General features: G+C 36.9%; 1 protein-coding gene across 1 annotated transcript in view; it reads right to left on the reverse strand.

Annotated features, from left to right (window-relative positions):
• Window positions 1-215: 215 nt before the first annotated feature.
• The window catches only part of sema5a (sema domain, seven thrombospondin repeats (type 1 and type 1-like), transmembrane domain (TM) and short cytoplasmic domain, (semaphorin) 5A), a 161,983-nt gene continuing 137,223 nt past the window's right edge, over window positions 216-24,975 (reverse strand). Inside the window, exons 17-23 of the mRNA XM_052113736.1 lie at window positions 19,802-20,011; window positions 12,751-12,921; window positions 10,179-10,334; window positions 9,025-9,069; window positions 7,994-8,205; window positions 1,567-3,241; window positions 216-361 (exon numbers count right to left, since the gene is read on the reverse strand). Of these exons, the coding sequence (XP_051969696.1) occupies window positions 3,122-3,241; window positions 7,994-8,205; window positions 9,025-9,069; window positions 10,179-10,334; window positions 12,751-12,921; window positions 19,802-20,011 (914 nt within the window). The 3' untranslated portion in view covers window positions 216-361; window positions 1,567-3,121. The remainder of the gene's footprint in view (window positions 362-1,566; window positions 3,242-7,993; window positions 8,206-9,024; window positions 9,070-10,178; window positions 10,335-12,750; window positions 12,922-19,801; window positions 20,012-24,975) is intronic.

Below are 24,975 nucleotides of genomic sequence, written 5' to 3' on the forward strand. Positions count from 1 at the left end.
CGTAGAAAACATTGCCTGTCTTAGGTCAGTTAGGATCACTACTTTATTTTTATGAATGGAAATAATAGAATAGAGAATTATTTATTTAATCTTTTATTTCTTTCATCACATTCCCAGTGGATAAGAAGTTTACACTGTTTTTTACGTCACTTGGACAGAATATTATTATATATATAAAAATATATATATATATATATATAAAGAAACAGCTTCGGCCTGGATGCTGCGGGAAGTGGGTAGATGTCTGGCTGAGCGAAGAACCCGATCCTAGAGGGGGCAGGTGATCCTCACTGCAGGTGCTGAATGTCAGGCGAAGAACGTCCTGATGCATCTGCAGGGAATCCTGTCTGATGATTGGCGTCTGTTGACAGTGAAGAGAGAGCTGATACAGGTATGTAGTAAAGACATGATGATGTCGTTCTTGAAGGAATACAATTCTGAAGAAATGGTGTGTGAGTGCCCATTTATATAGGGCAAATGCGCGCCTAATAGGGCGAGGCTCAAACCCCATTGCCAATCTTAAGATTGCTGTTCTGATACAAAGGCTTCAACTAGGTCATGGAAAAGGATTTCCCCAAAGTGTTTAGCAATGTCTTGTGAACTGAATCGATAGGGAACCATAGCAAACTATTCCTGAACAGTCTGTAGGTCTGTGCCCAGATTGGTAAATGTACAGCTTAAAAGCTCTGAGTTACTGAGTTACAGTAAAAAAAATTTGGTCTTTGTGTAGGGATATTGGAAAAACCATAATCAGCTTTAAGTACAGAAGCTTTTTAAGCCAACATGATGTCTGTTTTCTAACAGGTTTTTTGAAAATTCTCCCCATTCTGCCGCCATTGGTGGCCAAACATATAGTCCTGCCCCAAAGAAGAGTAATATTTTGATACTGGATTAAATTTTGTGATAATCAACCTATGAATGGCTTACTTACAGTTGTCTCTGAATTTTTACAGGGTAGGAGAATCTACTTTATCATTAAGAAAAAAAGACACACTCAACATTTAAAGAGAAAGTGTGAGGGCTCATAAGGTAATCATCAAGTCAGCACATGTTCATATACAGTAGGAAAAAAATCAGCCAGCCTGAAGATGTGGCAGGTAACAAATTATGTTCAAACATCTTAAAGCACCAAAGCATCTTAAAGGATAGTTTAACTTGTGATTGTTATAGCCTTGCATATGTGTATGTGAGTGTGGGTGGGTGTTTGTTGAACCAAGAGGCTCTACACCAAATTTGTCAATAGGAGTTGATCTTTGGTTCAGATAGAACCATGTGCGACATTAGTCATCGTAGAGGATGTTTACAGACTAGAAAAGGACAGAAAAAGCCTTAAATGAGCCAGATCAGGCATGCCACTTGAACAAATGAATGGCACCTAAGGTTACTTAAACACCCTGGGAGCATGCAGGACCAGGCTAGTAATCTAAACAACTGTGATCATGAGTCAGAGTGAACTGTGATTGATTCTCAGACCACTGAAACCACCAGGGAACCTGTGATTACAGCACCTCTAGAGTTTCACATGCAAGCCCAGCAGGAGTAGATTAATCTATAACATTTAATTACCCTCTCACACTGATGGCCTACAGGTTGGAGATGGTGACAGAGCCAAACTCTTCTCTGGAAAGGCAGCCACATCCATCCACTATTGCTGTGTTCAAGCTGACATGGGAAGTTCCTAATTAAGAGTTCAGAATACAGTACACAAAATGCACACAAACTAAATTATACATACAATTTATAAAGTTAAAACGTATTATGTGATCAATACCAATTTCCTTCTGCCATAATTCTTTAATTAACAAGCCCCAACTCAAAAAGTGTTTTTCATTGTTAATTGCAATTTTATGGTGCCATTTGTGGTGCCATTCTCAACTCATTAATATGTTCCTTGTGATATGACTTGAGAGCTGCATATGGTCTTAAAGTAATGCTGTGACTAACACTTTACAGATCAAACACAGTGAGCTATATGAAGCAAATTTAATTTATGCACATTAAAACAAGCAAACAAAAGTTTTACAAGTACAAAAGGAATTAGTAGAAATAAAAAATTATATTCCAAGCACTGTACACACCTATCCATAACGAATAGGTGGTTAAGTTTAGTAAATTCTTTAAAATATTTGAAAACGAGAAAAGCAATTTTAGTTTTTCTTGATAATACTTGCATTCTTGTGAACTCGTTGAACTACTAAACAACTAAATAAACAGAAATATGATAATAATATTCAAATTATCAATGGGATACATAAAATGGTCCATTTGCATTTCACATACTGTCTATTTTGCAGACCTTACACCACATAAAGACAAATGTTAATATGCTAATTAATTTTTTGGTGACTGAATAGGGTTACTCTGAAACAAACTAACACTTTGAAGAATAGTCTCATCTAGAAATGCTAAACAGACATATGCTAGATGAAAAGTGTATTGTACAACAAAAACACAGAGATTTCAACCACTGCTATGAGCTTTACTAACAAGGGCTCCATATTTAGATATACATAAACTTTTTTTTTTTTTTTTTAGAGACCTTGGTACAGTATCTATATATTGTGTGAGTTGTGGCAAATCCCCTTTCAGGGCAAGCAAATGCACTGGGGGACCACTGAAGGTACTCAGTGAGGCACGGGGGCTTCGGATTCGGCGCAGGAGACAAAGCAGTCCAGGGAGGCTCCATCCATATAGGACGTAGGCCCCGTCCACAAAAACACTGGAATGTGATCAACCATGCAAATAAATGAAGCAACAATAAAAGAAAACATTAGATGAAAATCATGCAAAGCGTCCATGTGCCATCTCTTTAGTGGCAGGTCTTTCATAGAGTTTATAGGTGAATCAAATTGCCTCTTTGTGAAGCCTGCTTTATTTGTCCACCATGGACAAGTTCAAGTCAATTTAGTGATGTCCACACAATGGATGATGTCTTTGTTAACTTTGAAAAATGGTTCTATACAGCTTTATTGGTACTGGATGTTAAAATGGTCCCACATAAAATGTTTTTTTATTTATCAGGACAAACCACAAACAAAAAAGTGATAAAAATCACTAGGAGCTGAAGCTGATATGGAAATATTCTTCCAAGGTGAAGATGACTGCAAACATAGATCCATTTTTAAAAGTCATCGTAGTTGTTGACATCGGTGAAGTAGGCATTTGTATATGTTTTTCCTGCTAGCTGAGGGTTGAAATATTTATTTCTTTCCTCCAGGATCAAGTTGTTCTTGTTGAAAGCCTGTGGATGAGAGCAAAAGGTGTTTTCAGTAACAAAGATAACAAGAGAAACTGAAAAATCTTTTGCTTTGATGAAAAAATAGCCATATTTTCAGACTTCATGTCTTGGGGTTGTGGATCCAGGCAAATGAGAAAACATAAATAACTCTAATCATAAATAATTTAAAATAGGAATGTCCCAATACCATTTTTTTGAGAACAAGTTACTACTAACCGCTGATACAGATGTGATACCTGTTTTTTCCCCCCTGAATTCCATATAAGCATTTATTTCAATTTTATCATCAAAATTATGTTTACATAAATGAATTAATCAAAACTTTAATCAAATCAAAATAGAGCAATACATTGTTTTTATAATATTGTATCTTTTTATCAAATGAAGTGCTTTTTTACAGAACTTCACGGCACAATCCAAATTACAACACTGGAGTAATTTGGTCAAATAAAGTGCTGCAGAAGAGAGCATCACATGTCAGATATTGCTTAAATATTATACAGTTACTATTGATTTATCAATATTTATTATTAGTAGTAGTATTATTACAGTGAATAGTACATAACTATACAGTAGTGATATATGTCTGTTGTACTTTTTCCATTTAAACTGAGCTTTTATTTTGGTAGAATCTTGAAGTCCTTTCCGTTTCTTTGATGGTAGCATCTCACCTCTGAAAAAGCCGGTTGCTAGGTGACCCAGTGTGATTATTAAACAACAAAAGGGTGCTATTTAATTAAATTAATATGTAATCTGTATGTTCCTCACGCTACAAAATGAATTAGCACTCTGCTCACTGTCATCTGCTAAAAACAGAGCGTGTGATGCTGATGATGGTGTTTTCCGTGTATGAACCCAGGAGCTACTGGGTTCATACAAGTATGAGCACTTTGTGTCTTTCTGTCTGCACAACACCGGCTCCACACATGTAACAGCACTCACATTTGAAGCTGACAGCACATGCAAACTATATATTTATCACATTAAATTGTAGCCTTTGCGGTTTAATATTCTCATCAGGACAACACGTGATTTCATTTGCGCAGTGAATGTTTACTTAATGACATTCAGATGTCAGACGGTATTGAAACCTTTATACCAGCTCGAGTACAAGTAAATGAGCGCAGTATCGGACAAGATTCCGATACCAGTGTCGGTATCGGGACAGCCCTAACTTTAAAAATTAAACAAAAATCTTGCTTTGAAACTGAATGATGGCCAAACCATAAAGTGGTTTTAACAAAAGGTTGATCTGCTTGGCTTGATGGCTGACTATAAGAATATAAATAGAATATAATGCAGTCATCTACACAATATACAGTTTAGGATCAGCAACAAGAGAGATGGAAAAGGCTAACTAAACAAAGCTTTTTTTAAATCTAAGGAGGCCAATTTTCAAAAACAGATGTTTTGATTGGATAATCAAGAAAAAAAAAATTACAAAGTGGACAAGCTTTATAAATATAAAACGTTAATCTGATTACTGTGATAAGATGTGTATTCAGTCTTTTTTAAACCCTGAAACCAGCATAATTATGAAGAATAATTCAATAAAATGTTCCAATGCTGTAAAACAAATGCGAGCTCAGTGGGGTGGCAACAACAAACAGGCAAAAAAAAACATAAAAAATGACTCTGAACAAAAGATTAATGAGATTATCAAAGTGTTGCACAGCAAAATAAATTCATGCAACAAAATGGTAGCCGACATGACCATTATAAAAACAACACCAACATTTACCAAAATTACACTGCCTTCTCACAAGCCTGATTATCTGCTCTGTTGGATGATGGGGAATGTTGGTGAAATACAGTATGCTGATAGAATGCGTGGACGAGCACACCTGCCACCTACACGAGTGTCAGGGGGGAGGAGAGGGGATTCGAGAGAGGTCTGAGATTCAGAGGAGAGGTTGGTTATGCCGGTCAAGAGTTAGTAGAAAATCTCCAGGCCTCGTGCTACACCAGTGTTAGAAGACAAAGGCTGGCAAATGTGGTGCTCATCCAAAGGCAAGAGTATGGAAACGTCAGGCTGTAAAAAGGAATGGAGCAAAATCATCCTCATGGCATCAAGAGATGGTTTTCTACATCAGTGTGGAATGAAGTCCTGCACTGTCTTTTAAGGTCAGGTTGATTTGTGTAGCTAGCATTAAAGTCAACATGAAATAGCATTCACAAACCATTTTACTTTTATTATTGTGGAAATATTTATCCATCAACAACTGATTGGATTGTGAAAACTGGGTGTTCCATACCAGAGTTTGGAGTCAAAACCACTGGCATCCACTTTTAAGAAGTCTTTTTGACCTGGACTTAGAAGCTGAAGGTGAAGTTCACCTTCAAGAGCACCTTAACATATCCCAATTGCAATGCCTCTTTTTCAAATCTATTGATTTAGAAGTTATCACATGGAATAACGTGTACTGATGAATCGTGAATAATCAGACCAGTAATGTGTATAAATAAAGTAAATAGGGTCAATTTTGATTTCATGTTGACTTTACAGATCCTGTATAAAATAATATTAACCTGTACCTACATTTGTGTAAAATGATTTTTACGTGGCTTGTTGTATGTGTCGTGGCAGTTTCTCTGGTGAAATGAATACTAGAGGGGCTACAACAACAATGACTTTAATTCATTCACACAAATCACAAAAAACTTCTCACATCTTGTGACATCAAAACTTTTACAATAGTGCATGACTTGTAAGGCAATACATTTTAATGTTTGCATTACAAAACCAACTTTATTTATAAGCGTATTCACCGTGATTACATTGTGCATTAGATTAACTGGTAGAACATTGCACATGCAATGTGAAGGACCGAGGTACGAGTCCCGCAGAACACGCAAGTCACCAAGTGAGCCAAAAGTGTCATAGAAGCACTAAAAAGTTAAAAAGGTTACATCAGCAATTGTGTTTTTCAGTTCACATTTGCTTTTTATCAATCAGTTAGGTTTAAGGTTTAGGTTAGTGAAATAGGTTTTGTTAATTTAAATCTCAATTAACCTTTAAAACCTCATCTGTTAGCACCACACAGTGGACATTTTACCTCAGTTACTCAGTTACTGCTGTGGTACGTATAATGAACCACATAATGCTATTTTACAAAAACGCTGCCACAGTCAGTAATTATCATGAGATCAGGCTTTATAATATCCTCAATACTTACAGTCACAAACTGAGCATAAAAAAAAAATAGAAAAATAATACGGGAATTAGGTAAATTGTTGTGCATGACAATATTTTCACATATTCTGTAGCCTTCATCAATTTACATTAATTCAAGTCATCGGCACAGAGCCAGGCAAGATGAATCTGAGCAAGTGAACTTATACACCATAAGGACAGTAAAACACAGTCATTTGCTATATTACTCCTCTGAGCTTGGGATGTTGGGTAAGTAATGTGATTCTAGTGCAATACATCCTGCTGATGAAATATGCAACTTCACAAAAGTCTGAACTAGCAATAACTGGAGAGCACATTCTGTAATTAGTCATGTCTCATACATTCAAGTCTAATGAACCCTTATCTGTTCCTCAACTATATTTGAAAAATTAGGGTGAGCTTCATTTTCGCTGTGCTTATGACGAAATGATCCATGTGTCCAAATTTCTGAATGCATTGCACAACTTTGAAGCACTGTATAATAAAGCACATATTGAGCAATGAATTCAAGAGAAGGTTCCTTTTTATGAGTATAAGTATTCCTATATTATGGTTTTGTTCAGACAGGCAACAAAAATCTGACATTTGTTGGTGTATTCGACTCAAATCCATTTAGTTTATTGTAGTCTGACAGTAAAAAACCCAATGAAATCTGATGTTTACAAACCTGATCCACACCACACCCTTTTGTGTCTTGAAATGTGATTAGAATCAGATTTTTTAGTCTGATTTTAGAATAGTTTTTCATCATTCGGGAATGGCGCATTTCAATTTCAGTAGATCGAATTTCCAAGTAATTTTTTTTGTTATTCGGGATGTGACGTGTTTCAGTTCAAGTAGATTGAATTTCAAAGTAGTTTTTTCATCTTTTGGGACATCACATGTGTTTCAGTTACAGTAGATCCAATTTCCAAGTAATTTTTTCAACTTTCGAGAGGTCACATATATTTCAGTTACAGTAGATAAAAGTTCCAACTCGATTTTTGGTCATTCAGGATGTGACATGTGTTTCAGTTATAGTATATTGTATTTCCAAATCACTTTTTCATTATTTGGGACGTGATGTGTGTATCATCATACAAAGTGCATTTCTTTCCAGATGTGATTACACTGTCTGAACAAGTGGAATAGATTTTATCACTTGCAAAATTACAGTGTGGACAGTTAGTTTGAATAAAAAAAATTATTTATGTAGAGAGTGAACAAACTAGCTTGAGCTGCAAAGTTGTTTCTCATTAAATTTGAGACAATGTCACACAAACACTTGAGTATACAAACTTAATAAAAACTTATGAGAAAGCAGTGTATGAATGTATGAACTGATTTTGACACAATGGCACTTAACAAGACAGAGTTACACTCTCTCACACACACCCACACACACACACACGCACACACACACACACACACACACACACACACACACACACACACACACACACACACACACACACACACACACACACACACACACACACACACACACACACAAACACACAAACACACAGACCACATACTGGATTCAACTGCTTTCTATTATAAGCAACATTTCAGTGATAGCAAGTGTGGATAATACCGACCTTAATAGCTTCAACTGAGTCATATTTGTCCAGTTTGTTGATGTGGTTGGTGATGCTGGTGTTGAGTGGGGCAGCAGAGATAGGGTGGATGACTGTGGCATCATGGGATTGCTGCTGGTATCTCTGACAGTAAGTGTACACAATTAAGGTCACCAGACATCCCAGTATGGAGCTGCTCAGGCCCACAGCGATCAAGTGGAACACATTGAAGTCTGGCAACAGAAGGAAAACAGCTAATGGCTAAATGATCTTACACAAGGACTATGGCTGTGGATCTCAGCATTGATCTCAATGCCAGTGGACATCACTTATCCATTACCTGAGCCAATTAAACACTATTCTCAATAAGGTCAGAATTGCCCTGCGAGTCTGCATAGGCAATAGCTAAAAATAGAAACGCTTTCCAGACACAATGGCAAACCACTCCAAATGCTTTTGTTTAATGGTTCCCAAAAAAGCATTAGACATGAAGTACATTGTCCCTGCAATCAGTGTATCATAGATCGGTTTTGATATGCATTAGCTAAATAGCAAACAAAATAACAGCTCTCTGGAATACTTGATTCAGATTGGTCAATCACAACATTCCCGGCAAGTGATAGCTTCACAGCTGTGCTTTTTTGGTCTTGTTCCAAATGGCATAATCAGCCCCTTTCCAGTCAACCCAGCAATATGGCACATCAAGGAGGAAAAGAAACCACTAGGGGTGCTCATGAGTACCATTTTGGAATCTAAAACGATGATTGTGATACCACAGTCAAATCGACTTAACGGATGGGCACAATCAAAGCCCATAAAACTGCAAGTCCGCATGAAGTACGTCATTTGGGACAGGGCCCTTAAAGTCTTATCAGGGCCTGTCTTTCTTCTCACATTTTAAAATAATTCAATATTTCACACCCAGTTGTTTATTTATTTGATAAGTAGCCAAGTAATAGGCTAAATAAACCCTGTTAGGGTTTATATTGCGATGATAACTGTACATTATTCCTTATTTAGTAGGAGTTTACAAGTCTGCACATTACACATACCTCCACACCATCTTTCTTCTTGACTTGATCGTGCAACAGAAGTTTCTGAAGAAGAAAAAAAAAAATAGATAGATGGGAGAGAATCCATCAGGCTGAGAAATTAGATCTTTGAGGAGTTTCAGAACGTTATACAAGCACATTTTAAACTCAACCTATTATGTATTCAAAGAGTTGAATAAGGAATGTGGCACCTGCAATGCATTTTTATAATCAGTAATGGAATTAAATGGGGTATAACATTTTTCTAATGAGATGTAGCAGATTGTTACTCTATGAAAGACTCTAAGGCTATTCAAGGAAGACAATATTTACATAAGATTTACTGAATGGTCTTAAAATTCACTCCCTGTTACACTGTAAGTGGGAGGAAAGTAATAACTCCCCTGATGATCATATGTTTAGATGTAAACACTTTCCATGTCAATAAGTGTCTCGTCACCCAATAACTCATCAAATTATTCAAAGAATCCTTCACTTCTTACTATTAGCTTCCTCATGTTTTAAAATAAAACTGTATTGTTGGCACACGTCTTCTTAAAGGGATAGTTTGGCCAAAAATTCAAATTCTGTCATCATTATACTCACCATTTATGTTGTTCTAAACCTGTTCAAACTTCTTTCTTTAATGGAACAAAAAAGGAGATGTTAAGCAGAATGTTAGGGAATGACACAGTCATTAATCACTTTCATTGTATGGAAATAAAAATGCAATGAAAGTGAATGGTGACTGGAGTAAATGGAGGTTGTCAGTCACTCACATTCTGCATAAAATCTCCTGTAGTGTTCCATGGAAGAAAGAAAGTCATACAGGTTTAGGTAAACAGGGTAAATTATCCCTTCTAGAGACACTAAATATTTCATAATAAAAAAATAAATATTGTAAAATTGTTGCGCCTGGTTCTGATTCGCTCCAACTCATAGAAGAATTAGCTCAAATTTGAATGCAAATGCTACACAGAACATATCATTGTAATGCATTTGATCGATCGTGCCACTTTGTGAAGGCTGGGGATGAGAGGCTAATTATCCCTACGGTGCAGAAATCAATGGTTTGGTGTGTCTCGCATTACTTCTTGTCAATAAGGGAAGAACCTTGTTTGTCCGGGGGTCGATATGGGAAGTGTTTGAGTGTGTGTGTATGTGTGTGTGCACACCTGGGATGAAGTTGGAGATGGGTAGACAAGCGCGAGTTTCACTGCTGTTGCCAGAGCATTGGTTACCAGTGGGGAACAGGACATCACAGTGCCGCAGGCGAACCTGAGACCCTGACGAGTCACACGGAGACCATTCGGACCAATCAGACCAGCTCTCTATACATGGACAACATCTCCACGTCAGATACAATGTTATGCAGAGGAGATTAATTAAATGTTTTGTATTTATTTGAATGCATCTTAAGCTTTCTGATGCTCTTATTCTGTACAAGTAGGGCTGCTTACTTTACAGTTTGTGGTAATTTGCAACAGGAAACAATAGAGGTGCAACTTAAAAAAAATACAAATAAAATAAATTATACAATTTATTCTTCCCTGAAGAAAAAAATGCACTTCTTTTGGCATTTTATCTTTTTAAGATTTTATTTTACATGCATAATTTTCTCAATTTCACCATTCATTTGCATAAGCAAATAAGCTAATTTATTATCAAATGATTAACTTCACTACAGCAAAAACCTATTTGAAACAGGAAGAAAATATGAGAACGTCTCATTTATTGGGGCAGATTGCTGCCATCTGGTGAAAAAAGAAAAATAAAATGACTTGAAAATCATGTTATAACAATAATAGCCAGTAGATGGCTGCAGTGTTCTATGCAGCCACCTTTTGTTTAGAAATTCTAAATGTGATCATATTTAAAGTTATGCATTTGGATATATATTTAGACAATATCAATATAACTATTATTTGTCAAAGTTCCGTTTTTTTTTTTTTTGTTTGTTTTTTTTGTTTTTTTAAGTGTCAGAAAGATGCAGTTTATGGTCTGGAAGGTGAGGTAAACGTAAACTTTCTCAGACTGGAATAGGTAAACTTTCTTAGATTGGGGTCAGACTCAGGCTTTGCTCTCTCTCTCTCCCTCTCTCTCTCTCTCGCTCTGTTGTGTTCTGCCTTCTGGCTGTGTTTTACCCATTTATTTCTCTGTGTGTATGTGTGCGCGCGCGCTGCACAGTGGGTGTATCATGGTCTCACCCCCTCATTTATGTGTGTGTATTCTGCATTGTGGCTGATTTGTATAGATTTTATTTGACAAAATGTAAAAAAATCGGGGTATAGTCTCACACATTTTTATGTATGTTTGTGCTGTATTATGACTGATTTATAGATTGTATTTGACAAATAAAATTCTTTTTTTTTGTCTTTCCCATTAATTTGGTCGGTCATTTTTGATCGCAAACAGTAATGGTGTTGCTTTTTTTCCCCAACCACTTAGACTTATCAAAGTCTAATTCTTGTGTGTGTGTTCAGATGGCAAATGGAGGAAAAGTCACCAAGTCTTGTACCACTCAGATAAAGGAAACCATTTTTATAACATCTATTGTTTTTTAAATTCAGGTCAAAAATGACCGAAAGGTATAGGAAGACTAAGGCACTGAGAGGTGCTATACATACCCTTCTCATTTTGTAAAAACAAACAGAAATCCTATTTTACTCTAATACTATCCTTTCACTTATTGGACAATTATTATAATTTTTTTATTATTTAATCACCTTAAACAAACCTGAAAATGACCAAAAAGTACTTGTTTTCTCAAAGATATTTTAAGGATACTCATCAGCCACATAAATTTGCAACATTTAAAAGTTGTGACTAAATATGAGATCAAATTACCTCAAAACCAATCTTTAGTCATTTAGCCCCATTGTCCCCTTAAAGCAATTTTATTACACTAGTCTCATTTTAACATGCTATACTTTCAAAACAGTGTGTATTATCCCTGTGCAATGTCTGCCCCATAGGCTTCCATTGTAAGTGCATGATTGTAAATGCAAAATTATTGTCTGTGATTATCAACAGGAAGTCACAGAAGCTGTCAATAGAGCTTAACTTGTATTGAACCTGGAACAGCCCTTCCAACACAAAGCTTATAATGTCATTAGCTGGTAATGTTGCAGCAAGATAATTCAGAAGTAACTCTACAATGCAATTTAAAAATGTTCAACACATGACAACTTCCACATATATAGGGTTCTTCTGATTAGCATTCCCCTCACTTTGCCCCTGTCCCTTGTTTCCTGGCTGCACAGTACAGTTACACGTATGCGTGTAATGAATAGTGTGACAGATAGACCAGAACGCAGCTAATAAAAGGTCATTCCATAACCTCACTAGACTTCTGGCTAATGGATGGACTGACATTTGAATACAAGCTCTCCTCTCCCATTCACCTTTTCGTGGATCAATGTGCAAGGTTTGACTCTGCCATCAATCGTCTTATCTCTTTCTTTACTCTCGCGCTCCCTGCTCCCTCATTTTGTGCATATTATCTTCATATCGCAAGCTCGGTTTTACCATTTGATTTTCTATGAAGTGTGACATTTTGATTTCCTCCCCTTTCATCCCCCAACAGGCCGCTTTATACATTAAATGGGAAGGTAGGAAAGCAAGGTACAAGACAAAGGTGTCCTATTTGCAAAAAGTCATGTTTTTCCTTTTTGAGTCCTTTTGGTGTGTGTGTGTGCACACATAGGTTGAGTTAATGCAAGTGATAATGTGTGTGAGAGTGTGTACCAGGGCAGGGATGGATGTTACATAGGGCCTCTTCAGTATGCAAGCCCAGGCAGATATCACCTCCGTAGGCAGGTGGAGGGTTGTTACAGCTGCGTGTGCGCATGTAGTGGCCTCCTCCACATGTCACTGAGCATTTGGACCAAGGTGACCAGCACGACCAGCTCCCATCCACTGAAAAATGAAATAAGTCATCACATCAAGTTTTTGTGCTGTTGTAGGACAAAGCTTTACTGTTACTGTAATTACACTGCAAAAGGTGGTAACCTGCAATTGTTACCTTAATGAGTTAATTCTACTTGATCTAATAGTGTTGTCAGTGTAACATAATGATTTAGACATTTTTGGTATTTTTTTTTAGATATATATTTCATACCAGTTAATTCAGATTTTACCACATGAAGCACTCTTTTGACAGTTTTTTCAGTGTAGTTTAAACATTTTCAGAATAATTTAATGACAAATGCAGCAATGTAACAAAGTCTATGCTAAAAAAAGAAATTATGTTTAAGAATATTTTGAGATTTGGTTGTTGTAGGTCAACTGGTTGAGCAATGTCGCAAACAATATCCAGGTCATGGGCTTGATTCCTAGAGAACAGATAAAATGCATCACTAAAAGTATCTGCCAAATTCAAAAAAATAATAAAAATAAATCATGTAAATGATACATGAAAAAAGTTAGTTATAGTCTCCAAAAGTTAATTATAGTCATACAGTTGGGCTGTATGCTATTACCAAAAATAGTACGAGGCAGATGGCGCAGTTGTAAATACCTAAAGAACTGAGATCTGAGAATCCCAAAATGTTGAACCAAATTTTCAAAGGATCTCAAATCTCCACTCTCATATATATCACCGAACGTATTAACCTCCCTCACAATCCACTCTGACCAGCAGAAAGGGGACTTATTAATACATAATTTTGGGTTCAGCCATATGCTCGATGCAACATTTAAATAAATGTACGAATGAAACACTTGACCCTTTTTATGCATACAGAGTGCAAATGTGAGATAACAGGGTGTACCTTAACTTCTCAGATTAGTTTGATAGAAAGGCTTTGCAATGGCGGAATAGGGGTATGACAAAATTAACGTTGGATTGCTCAAGTCCGGTGTTTTTATAAAAAGTTTGTGAGAAAGAATTACACAACAGAAGATAATCTATAAAAACAAACTCCAGCCAATAGGCGGAACGTGTGGATACATCCACATAACTGTCCCGAAGGTGTGTTCTTCCACAGAACAAACTCCAGCCGCTAGCGGAACCAGCACAAAAAGAAACAAAAAGGCTTTCAGTTACCTCGGGCAGTCAAACGAATGATCAGTGAGCTGGCCCATTCGACTGCTACATGAGTGCAACAAATAACCTAATCAATCCAGTGTTCTGCAAGAAATACTCCTCAAAACAAACTCCAACTAATAGGAGGCATAAGCACAAATAACGTGCTGATTAATCCACAACACTGTCCCTAAGGAGTCCCTAAGGACTCACTTCTCTGGCCAAATCGGCTATGGGGCTTGTGGCTTGTTCGGGGGCATCAGCTTGAGCACGCAAGTATCTTTTAATGTCTCCATAGCCCGAGGATTTTGAATTATTTGACATATTGTCTTCCTAGAGTATTTAAGGATCAGGGTGTATGGAATCTCACCAGTTTATGACATAAAAAGTATTAAAACTAGCAAAGTGTGCAGAACTCACCACTCAAACTTGCACGGCATTACGTGACTCCCCCCAAAACAGAATTTTTTAACTCAAATGGTTCAAATGAGAAATGCCATGTAAAGCTAAATTATGATCGTTCATGGTACAAGAAATGTTGACTAAAATTATAAGATAAAACAAAAGTGTACAGATTGTTCCATTTAATATACAAATGTAACTTTTATGTATCTAAATCCTTTAAACGTAACCTAACAATGTGAATCAATGATTTCACACTAGTTACCTCTGACAAGATAAGTACAATGAAAGCATGTGTGTGCTGTTTGTCAAAACAAGCTAAAGCTTGATGCTGAGAAGGCTGTGAATAAGGGGTTGGCAGAGACAGAGAGAGGCTGTTCAAACAATCTGCTTCGGAGGGCTGCCTCTCCCTCAGGCTCTAACCCTGACCCCTGCTCTAATTAATGAGGCTAAACGAACCATCAATTCACTCCCTACCCTCTTCAGTGATGCCAAGCTCAGGGTTGTCACCCACAAAAACTGGGGAAACAGCGATGTCTCTCACAAAACACTTTGACTGTCTTAACTAATTAAAGGAAAGCTGGCACATGAAGTCTCATTATAAGCATTAGCAGCCTAACAGGTTAGTGAAACAGGGGTCTGCGCTTATGCCACTAACATGAGGGGTAGACTTAGGCTATGTTAAGCATGCAATACTATTGTTCAGCTTACTGTATACCACACAATATATACTGAATGCATTCCATTTAAAAGAAAATAGTATGTGAAACAGTATGCAGTATCTTAGACAGTATTTAATGAGACAGGTCACTGGTATACAGTGCTTATGAATGGGAGAAATTGTACCAATAAATATGCGGCTGCAAGAGGCAGTTAAAAGAGGTGCATGCGCATTAGCTGGACCAGCCATTCTTTTTTAATTGTCTCTGTTATCTGAGCTAAAGAAGAACAATTTATGATGCCATTGTTGTAAAATTGTATTACTGATTTTAAAATTTTTATTTAAATCGCAATCTTGACCAATCAGGTAGGCTGAAAAAAGCGTTTTTTTTGTTTGTGTGATCTGACATAAAGAAGCACAATTTATAACACCATTGTTGACACCATTTTTTTGTTGTTTTTTCAATGTTTCAAATGGTTCAAAATGGTGCAACTGACTAGAACCAAGAAATATGATCATATCAGCCCAATTTTATCATATATCTGTTAAATTTCATACTAATTTTAAAATTCTGTTAATAATAATAATAAAAACAATAAATACTAACAAAGCTTTGAATGGTCAATCACCACAGTACTTCAGTGACCTTCAGTCATGCTATAATCCATCATGTTCACTATGATCGCAAAATTCTGGCCTGTTAATAATACCTAGAATATCAAATTCCATAAAAGGAGGTAGATTATCTCTTCAGCCAGGCATATGCCTAATGTATCCTTAAACTCATAGTTATGCCTCAGGTCTGGCTGACAAAGGAACTGGCCCCCACAGTGAGCCTGGTTTCTCCCAAGGTTATTTTTCTCCATTAACAAACATCTTATGGAGTTTTGTGTTCCTCGCCTTTAGCTTGCTCACTGGGGATCTAAATCCAAATATTATTTACCTTTATCTTTATTTAATTATTTATTTTAAGGAGATGTTAAAATTCTGGTTGGTTTTGGAGTTTATTTGCCACATTGGGAATGGAAAGTCAAGTTGAACAGTTTGCAAGTATTTAGTTTTGTGGAGATTGCAACATAAATTGTGTAACAGTGTGCATACTGAAAGTACCGATTATGTTTTATATTACAATGTACAAATCACTTTTTATATATGTTTCATTTTATTGGTCACACTTGGAATGGAACATCAAATTAACTGCATCATATTGTGGGTTAAAATATTCCACAGAGTGTGCTCTGGTTGTATACTGCACATTTCGGCTTTTGTAGTAGATCATCCAGATGTTTAATGCATATACACAATTAGCATAGAATGAAAGGAGACTGTTGATTCAAAAGTCATTATGCCATTTAGATTTTTAAAGAAATTAGACATCCTATAGTATTTCAAGAATGTTTTTACAGAAGACATGGGTAAACCAAGTGTTGCATTTTTCCCATTAGCTGTAATTTTTCTATGGCAACAAAATGATTCAGTCCATTTCTACTGCTATGTGACTGATCATTTAATTTTGCCCTTGTAGCATGCAACAAGAAAAGATTAATCTGTTTCTGTGCCACAACAACAACAGCTGTGAGACCTCTTTCTTGCATTTTTAAAAGTTTTAATTTGAAAATGTAAAGATTTAGCTGCAAGAAGGGAAAGGCATGGTACCAATAAAAGGCCAATAAAAAATACTGATCACAGGCAAGCTCCGAATCAGAAACACTTATGGGGATGTAGAGCAATTTGATGTGTTTTTTTTCTTCCATGCTTCCTGCTGGGGCACACTTGATGAAAGTCATCTATATTATTCTGTCATAGTCTGTACAAAGGATATATTGAATCCAAGCACAATTAAGCCATTTCATTGGAAGGAGACAAGGTCCGAGTTCACGTAGTAAAGTGCAGAGCACAGTCACTGATGATCAACAATCTGCTCTGATAGGTTGGTACAATTCGTCATCCACAGATTTAATAAAATTTGCCTTTGGATCCATGATCTGATAAGATCTAATGGCCTTTGTTAATGAAACAGTTCCTCTTTATGTTGTTCCAAACACATTTGACTTTCTGTATTCTATGGAACACAAAAGGAAATGTTGGGTAGATTGTTAGAAACTGATAGCTTCAGTCCCATTTCATTGTATAAAAAAGGTGCAATGAAAGTGAACGTGACAATAGTATGACATTTTGAACAAACCTTTTGTTGTGCACACGCAGTTCCAGTAAAATAATCTGGTGACTGGCATTGGTACCACACATATTTTTGTACTGATTACAGCATAGATACATTACTGATTAGACAGATAGATTTCCTTTTGACTAAGAAGCATTTAGCTTTTTCAACATATCATAAAGAGAGAGTGATAGATGCCATAAACCTCTGCATGATTTGGGTCGACATTCATCTAAAAAAACAGGCAGTTGATTAATTATGATTGCAAAACAAATTCCGCATTGCTTAATTGTGTCTTGTTCACTGTTGGGCGTCATAAAATACTCATGTAGCAGATTTCCATTTAGACAGCATATTTCCACCCCACATAATGATGAGCACTCATTTAATTAGAGGGCTTCTCCTCCTCCTTCAATTTCAGAGAGGGAGTACAACACTGTCACAAGGCTTTTAATGACTGAATTCTGCTTTCCCATTGCTGCCGGTATAATTAGCTTGAAATGTGATTACACACAACGATGCCACAGAGATTTCTCTCCATTTCTGCTGGCAAATTGGGGTCTTCACACCTTAAAATGGAGAGATGGCCTTTCATGCTTTCAATTTAAATGCTGCCCCCTGAAGTGGTTTATGAGCTCTGCCCTGCCATTTGTTGATGTTTGGTATTCTTTTCTATTCCCTGCATAGTGTTGTCAAAAGTAGTTCGGTACCAAGTCAATACTAAAATAAAAAAAGATTTAATGATACAAGTGTTTCTGCAGTACTGGTACCGACTCAATCCGGTGCCAGCACGCAGTATGACTGACACTCGACTGCTTTAAAATGCTCATTTTGAGCACATGCTCTGTTACTCTTTACACTGAAATGGACAATAAATCAAATTAAAATTGTAACATGTCCTAGTGTGATTTATTAAACTGCTAAAGGCTGCAGTCTTATTATGGAAGAGATCTGTACTTTTAATGATTCATTCACGACATGTTGTGTCAGACGACAGAGCAGAGCACTAATCTACTGTAAACCACACAACACATTTAAACTATATATTTATATAATTAAATAACAGCATTCACACTTTAATCTCAACTCAACTTTATTTATATAGCATTTAAAACAACAAAGTTGACCGAAGTGCTTCACAGTAATACAATTTAAAACATAACCAGACACACAAATATCAGTAATCTAAAGCACAAAATTCAAACATTCCAAAATTGTTTCCTACATTTAATTTGTCAGACTCAAAGGCCAGTGTAAAGAGATGAGATTTCAGATATGACTTTAAAAGTCTTGTGTCGCAAAATGTTTATCTGGAAAGTGAAGCTTCAGGCAAAAATAAATAAATAAATACATGTCATAATAAAAGCACATTTCAAAATATAAGCTAGAGCACTGAAATTGACAGAAATATATTACAACTGTATAGTAAAATGTAAGCTTGACTGTAATGATGATAATAATAATAATTATTATTATTATTATAATTATTAATGAATATATCACAAGCAAGAATGCTGTTGAATACAAATTTGGCCAAAAATTCAATAATATGTTAAAAAGTTAAATTTTTACTTGTTAAAATTTTAAGAATTGATTAGACACCATTTTGACGATTAAATTAAACTCTAAAACATGGAGAACTGGAAAATAATAAAACAGATTTCAGCAGAGCGCTACTTAAAACACTTAAGCAATCCATGATTGAGAAACACTTGGAGGAAAAGTGCACTTCTTTTAATTTATTATTGACATTTTATATAGGCCAAACGGGTGTGTTCAATAGCACATTGTCATATTAGTATATTTATGCTGTGGTACCGAAATTAAATTAAAGTACCAACTACTGAAATTTTGGTATCTTGACAACACTATTCCTGCACACCTTAAAAAAACCAAAAGAGGATGGTTTATATGATAATCTCAAAGAAAAATATAAAATTGAAAAATGGGTGGGAGAAGTTGGTACAACATTTATGGTAGTTGAGGCATAACATATCCAGGTTTTAGATTAAAACCTGCTCAGTACAATTTCTCTTAATTTTTTTCACAATTTTTAATTACATCGTTTCATATGGTCCTGTGGAGTGAAAAATGATAACAGGAGTGAAAAATAAACTTTGTTCCCTTCTCACTCAGAGTGCTCACGCTTGTTAAAGAGAGGTGTGCTGTCATAGCAACCATGTTACGTTACGTTTCCGTTCATCCTATGAAAGAAGTTTAGTTTAACCGAGGCTTGACGTGACCTCCGGACGACGCATCCTTCCAAACGAGAAACAGCCTATGTTTATAAAGGTACACATTTTCCATGCAGTCTCTCAATTAATATGGTCATTACAGCTTCATGTATAATAATTATAAAATAACAAGCAACATGCTGTTTAAAATAGCTTTAGATGTAGAACAGCAAAAGTACAACATAGTATAATCTCCCAAAAGCTTTTTGTGTCAGCTACGAGAATACATACATTTGAGTTGTTTTTCATTGAGGGGTTTTTAATCTCAGTATATGAGTGTTTTTAGGTGTGTTTAAATAATCTAGGGCACTTACCTGGACATGGTGTAGTGTTACACTCCTGGAACTCCTGGGCAGGCCCGAGGCAGTTGATTCCCCCATATTTGGGTTTGGGGTTTGAGCATGTGCGTTTGCGGCTCCGGACACCTGAGCTGCAGTCCCGGCTACACTGGCTCCAGTGGCCCCAAACGGACCAGCCTCCATTTACTGTTATTCCTGTGACACGGCCGGAACGCAGCAAATCCCCTAAAAAATTAACACACACAGGGTCAGTTAACACTGACTTCCTTAGACATATAGATTTACTGAAGGGTCATGAGATTTGATGCTTTGACATGTGTAACACAATCTATGATTGATGTATGTTGAGGTCCAGGGAAGGGTTGCACCAGCTGTGTGTAAGTTCTTACTTAAGTTAGGACATAAAGTTCACACAAAGGTCTTAGTAACTACTAGATAGTTTGTAACTAAGTCAGTGCTTAATTTGGTTGCACCACCTTTTCTTAAGGCAAGACTTAAGTAGTAGGTCGTAAGCTCTCAGTAAAGTAACGCGTAGTCACATAATATGACGTATACCTGTATTATCCAATAAGCAGCCTTTAAATTTGTTCACAGAATTTTAAAAAGCCATGCATTTCAGTTTGATCTAGTTATGGTTGATGTTCAAACCTTGTTTGCTCATGTAACTGTCTCTCATTCTAATTTTCTTAGATTCTGAATTTGGGGTTTTCATAAGCTGTAAGCCATAATCATCAAAATTATATCAAATAAAGGCTTGAAATATCTTACTTTGCTTGTAATGAGTCTATATAATATATTAGTTTCACCTTTTAAGTTGAATTACTGAAATTAATGAACTTTTGCACGATATTCTAATTTTTCGAGTTTCACCTGTATATATATATATATATATATATATATATATATATATATATATTCATCCAAAAATTTTCATTTTTGGGTGAACTAGTCCTTTAATCAACATTTATATTAACTTTCAGAATTAATTATCTGTTTTTGCCCAGTGTAGCTGTCTGAATTTCTGCTCTGTGACTTCTGTGTTTCTCCCTCTGACCTTGAGAGAGATCTTACTGTGTCAGTCTCTCTGAGTCACAGCCGTTTATCCATTCTGAGCAGGCAATAGCAGAGATGACCGCACTACAAGGGTTGACCTATACTCCATTTTACCAGCACCCCCTAGCACACAGACCTCTCAAAGGTAATAGACTACTTCATAATCTACTCACACCTCAAAGCAGGGTACCCAGCTCTGATGGCTGATGGTCAGAGATGTCAGTACATGCTTAGACCTGCAGGTAAGCAAACCCTGCATTCAGTGACTTTAACCAAGGAATGACTGGCAACATTGATTTTTACTGAAGTTGTAAAGCGGAAATGGATAAAGCCCTTGTAATGCTTGTTGGTTGTTAAATGAATAGTTCATCTAAAATGTAAATTCAGTTATTTTTTAATCCTCATGTCGTTCCAAACCTATGTGCCTATGATCCATTTAACATACACACACAAACAACTTTTAAAGAATCTTCACATTGTTCTTTCCATACAACTACAAAAGAACACACACACACACACACACACATACACACACACACACACACACACACACATGTTGTGTTTCCATGTTTTATGGGGACTTTCCATAGACATAATGGTTTTTATACTGTACAAACTTTATATTCTATCCCCTAAACCTAACTCTACCCCTAAACCTAACCCTCACAGAAAACTTTCTGCATTTTTACATTTTCAAAAAACATAATTTAGTATGATTTATAAGCTGTTTTCCTCATGGGGACTGACAAAATGTCCCCACAAGGTCAAAAATTTCGGGTTTTACTATCCTTATGGGGACATTTGGTCCCCACAAAGTGATAAATACACGCTCACACACACACACACACACACACACACACACACACACACACACACACACACACACACACACACACACACACACACACACACACACACACACACACACACACACACACACAAAGCAGTTAATATGACCTGTGCACTATATATTAAGTCTTCTGAAGCCATACAGCTTTGTGTGAGGAACAGAATGAAGTTTAAGTCATTAATAGCAGTTAATCTTTAAGATATCTGTCACATAGTACAAAATAACATCAGCGTTTCGTCAGCTTAGAGGGATGGGCAACATTATATCCTGCACAACCAAGAAAATGAAAACACTTGTGGATTAAGAGAGTGGCTTTTGTACTATTCTCTAGAGCTGACATAAACTGTCTAGCAGTCACCAATGCTTATTAAAAGTTAGGGGGTAGGCAATTAAAATCAACTCCCTGATGGGTCAACATAGTGGGTGGTGAATGCCTCTGTAAAGGCACTTAATTACTGTGACATGTAGCGTTTCAATGAAGCAAAAGGTAACTGAGAAACAAATGGTCAACTGAACAGTGTGAGGAGCTTATATACAGTGCATCCGGAAAGTATTCACAGCGCTTCACTTTTTCTACATTTTGTTATGTTACAGCCTTATTCCAAAATTGATTAAATTAATTATTTTCCTCAAAATTCTACACGTACATGTGATTTTTTCGTTTTTTATTTTTAATAAATTTGCAAAGATTTCAAACAAACTTCTTTCAAGTTGTCATTATGGGGTATTGTGTGTAGAATTTTGAGGAAAATAATGAATTGAATCCATTTTGGAATGTTTCAACTATGGGTTCTTTTAAGCCCTAGAGGTTGATTTTGATTAAAACAGTTTAGGAAACTTTTTACCATGCCTTCATTACATATTTGTGCAAATGTTCACATGCCTTTTATGTATAAATTTTTCAGTTTTCTCCTTTTTCATTGTCACACACCCTTCAGCTGTCTCAGAAAGCAAACAGACGTACATATGAATTCACATTTTAACTGTATTACACATAAATATATATTTTTTAAATATTCCTAACCCAAGTAATGTACTTAAAAGTTGCTTTGTCCTGAGGTGGTTGTGCTGAGGACAGGCTCGAAGCACTTACCTTGCTCAGCGTACCTGGCATGGGGCGGTTGACACCCAAACCCAAGAACCAATCGTCTAGCCGCAAGGACTGAGGGGAGGACGGAGGGTTCCAGTCCAGACCGACACACGCGGTGGCCTGGGTAAGCATAGCGGACTGCTCGGCATTAGCCTCAGACTGGGCCGGTACACCCGAAGGCACTAGCCCAGTCAAGTCCTCAGCGTCAGAGTCTGCCTAAATGCTCTCCGATGCAGCGGCAAAACTCTCATCCAGCTCGGGGGCTCTGAAAGAGACGTCAGACTGGCCATAAGGCGAGCCGGTCTCATCTCTGAACTGGACGGGGGAAAACGTGCTTGCTGGGGAACGGGTGGTCCACGGGGAAACTGCGCCCGTCAAATTCCCAAAATGCCCCAGCGCCAGCTATGCCGGTCCTATACTCGTGGGTAGAAGGAGCGATGCAGGGGGTCGGGAGGTGGGGGGGAGTGAGAACTTGAGCCATCCACAAACACTGTCTCTGTGTGATCTTTAAAAAGACATTCAACGTCAATGTGTTTAGACAAATATACATATACTCTTTTAGATGTCTGTCGAAGCGCTCAGGGGCGTAGTCTTCACTGGCATGCAGAAGACCAGAAAATCAGCTGAAATGCACCATATTTCCAACAGCGTATGCTCTTTAGAGGTGAGTTGAACAGCAGTGACTCAGTGACTCAGCTCGCTGAAACACACCCACTCGGCTCTGAGGAAAAAATCTGTCTGAACAGACGCACGTTTCCCCTCCTTTTATACCCGTATGTCCGGGGGAGGGGCATGCAAATTCTGTTCGCCAATTCTCATTGGCCTTTTCTCAAAGATAAGAGGTAACCCCTCTCATAAGAGAGACCCCTAGTGCCACTACATTGACACAACGTTGAGTGAGTGACAGAAGGGGAACTGCAATTTTATTCCAAAAGTGTTTAAAATGACATTTACGAAACGAAAAATTTACAAAAAAGACCAACCTGGTCTCACAGAATCACATAACTATACCTACATATTTGCTAAATGACTTTTACATGACTTTTTCTATGTATCACGGTAATTTCCTGGTGAAATAAACACTATAGATGGTGCAGCATCAATGCCTTTATTCCTTTTCACACAAATAACAGTAAAATGGCAAATTATCAGCCCAAAAAACTGACTTATTTTTCACCCTGTTCCTCACACAATGTTATCTTATGACATCAAAATCCCTTTACTTTAGTGCATACTTGTAAATTGATTTTAATGTTTTCATTAGATAATCATCAACATTTTCAAGCTTGTTCGGGTACAACAGAATTGCATCTTAGCTCAGCTGAGGTAGGAAAGTAGGTTTTGTTGATTTATAACTCGATAGAGCATTAACCTTAAAAACCTCATCTGTTTGCGAGTAAATTTAACTAGCTTTTAGTGCCACTAAGTGGACATTTCACCTCGGAATAGCCATAATACGTGTTAGGATCCAGCTTACAAAGATGTCACCACAGTCACGCAATTTTCATGAGATTAGCCTGAAATTGACAGACTTCAAAACACAATGTTGGACAATGACAGTAGACAAAGTGAATAAACACCCATAGAAGGCTGAGGCCAGAAAAACTGACAGTGAGATTTTTGGTATACAAGGACACTTGCATAATGCACCATACAGAAATTTGCCAGCTGAGATTGTAAGGTCTGCAGAATCTGACACTAAGTGGGCTTCTAACTGATGACAGATCTGTGGGGAACCGAAATTAAACAGCCTTGGAGATATCAGACTCTTCTCAGGGAAACAGTGAGGAGGAAATAAAGAAAGACAGTGTGTGAGAGGAGAGAGAGAGAGAGAGAGGAGAGGAGGAGGAGGAGAGTGTGTGTGTGTGAGAGAGAGAGAGAGAGAGAGAGAGAGAGAGAGAGTCGTCCTTGCAGCACGCTATTTAGATGAGAAAATAGTGCTAATGTCACATGTTAAAGTGATGTGATATTGTTTGGAGATAAATGAAGGCATCACTCATAACCAAATTACAAACCTGAGCCATCATCAGTTATGGCCTCTGGCTTATTTTGCAAAAGAAACTCAAGGTTTTAAGATAAGTAGCCTGACTGCCAGTGCATTTTCACTTTAGCCACCACCATTACTCCAGCAAACAAATAGACATAATGGTGCATTCATTGATTTTTATTGTACTGAAGGTTAAGCGCTAAAGACTT

This window comes from Xyrauchen texanus, chromosome 41, assembly GCF_025860055.1.
Source record: "Xyrauchen texanus isolate HMW12.3.18 chromosome 41, RBS_HiC_50CHRs, whole genome shotgun sequence".
NCBI lineage: Eukaryota > Metazoa > Chordata > Actinopteri > Cypriniformes > Catostomidae > Xyrauchen > Xyrauchen texanus.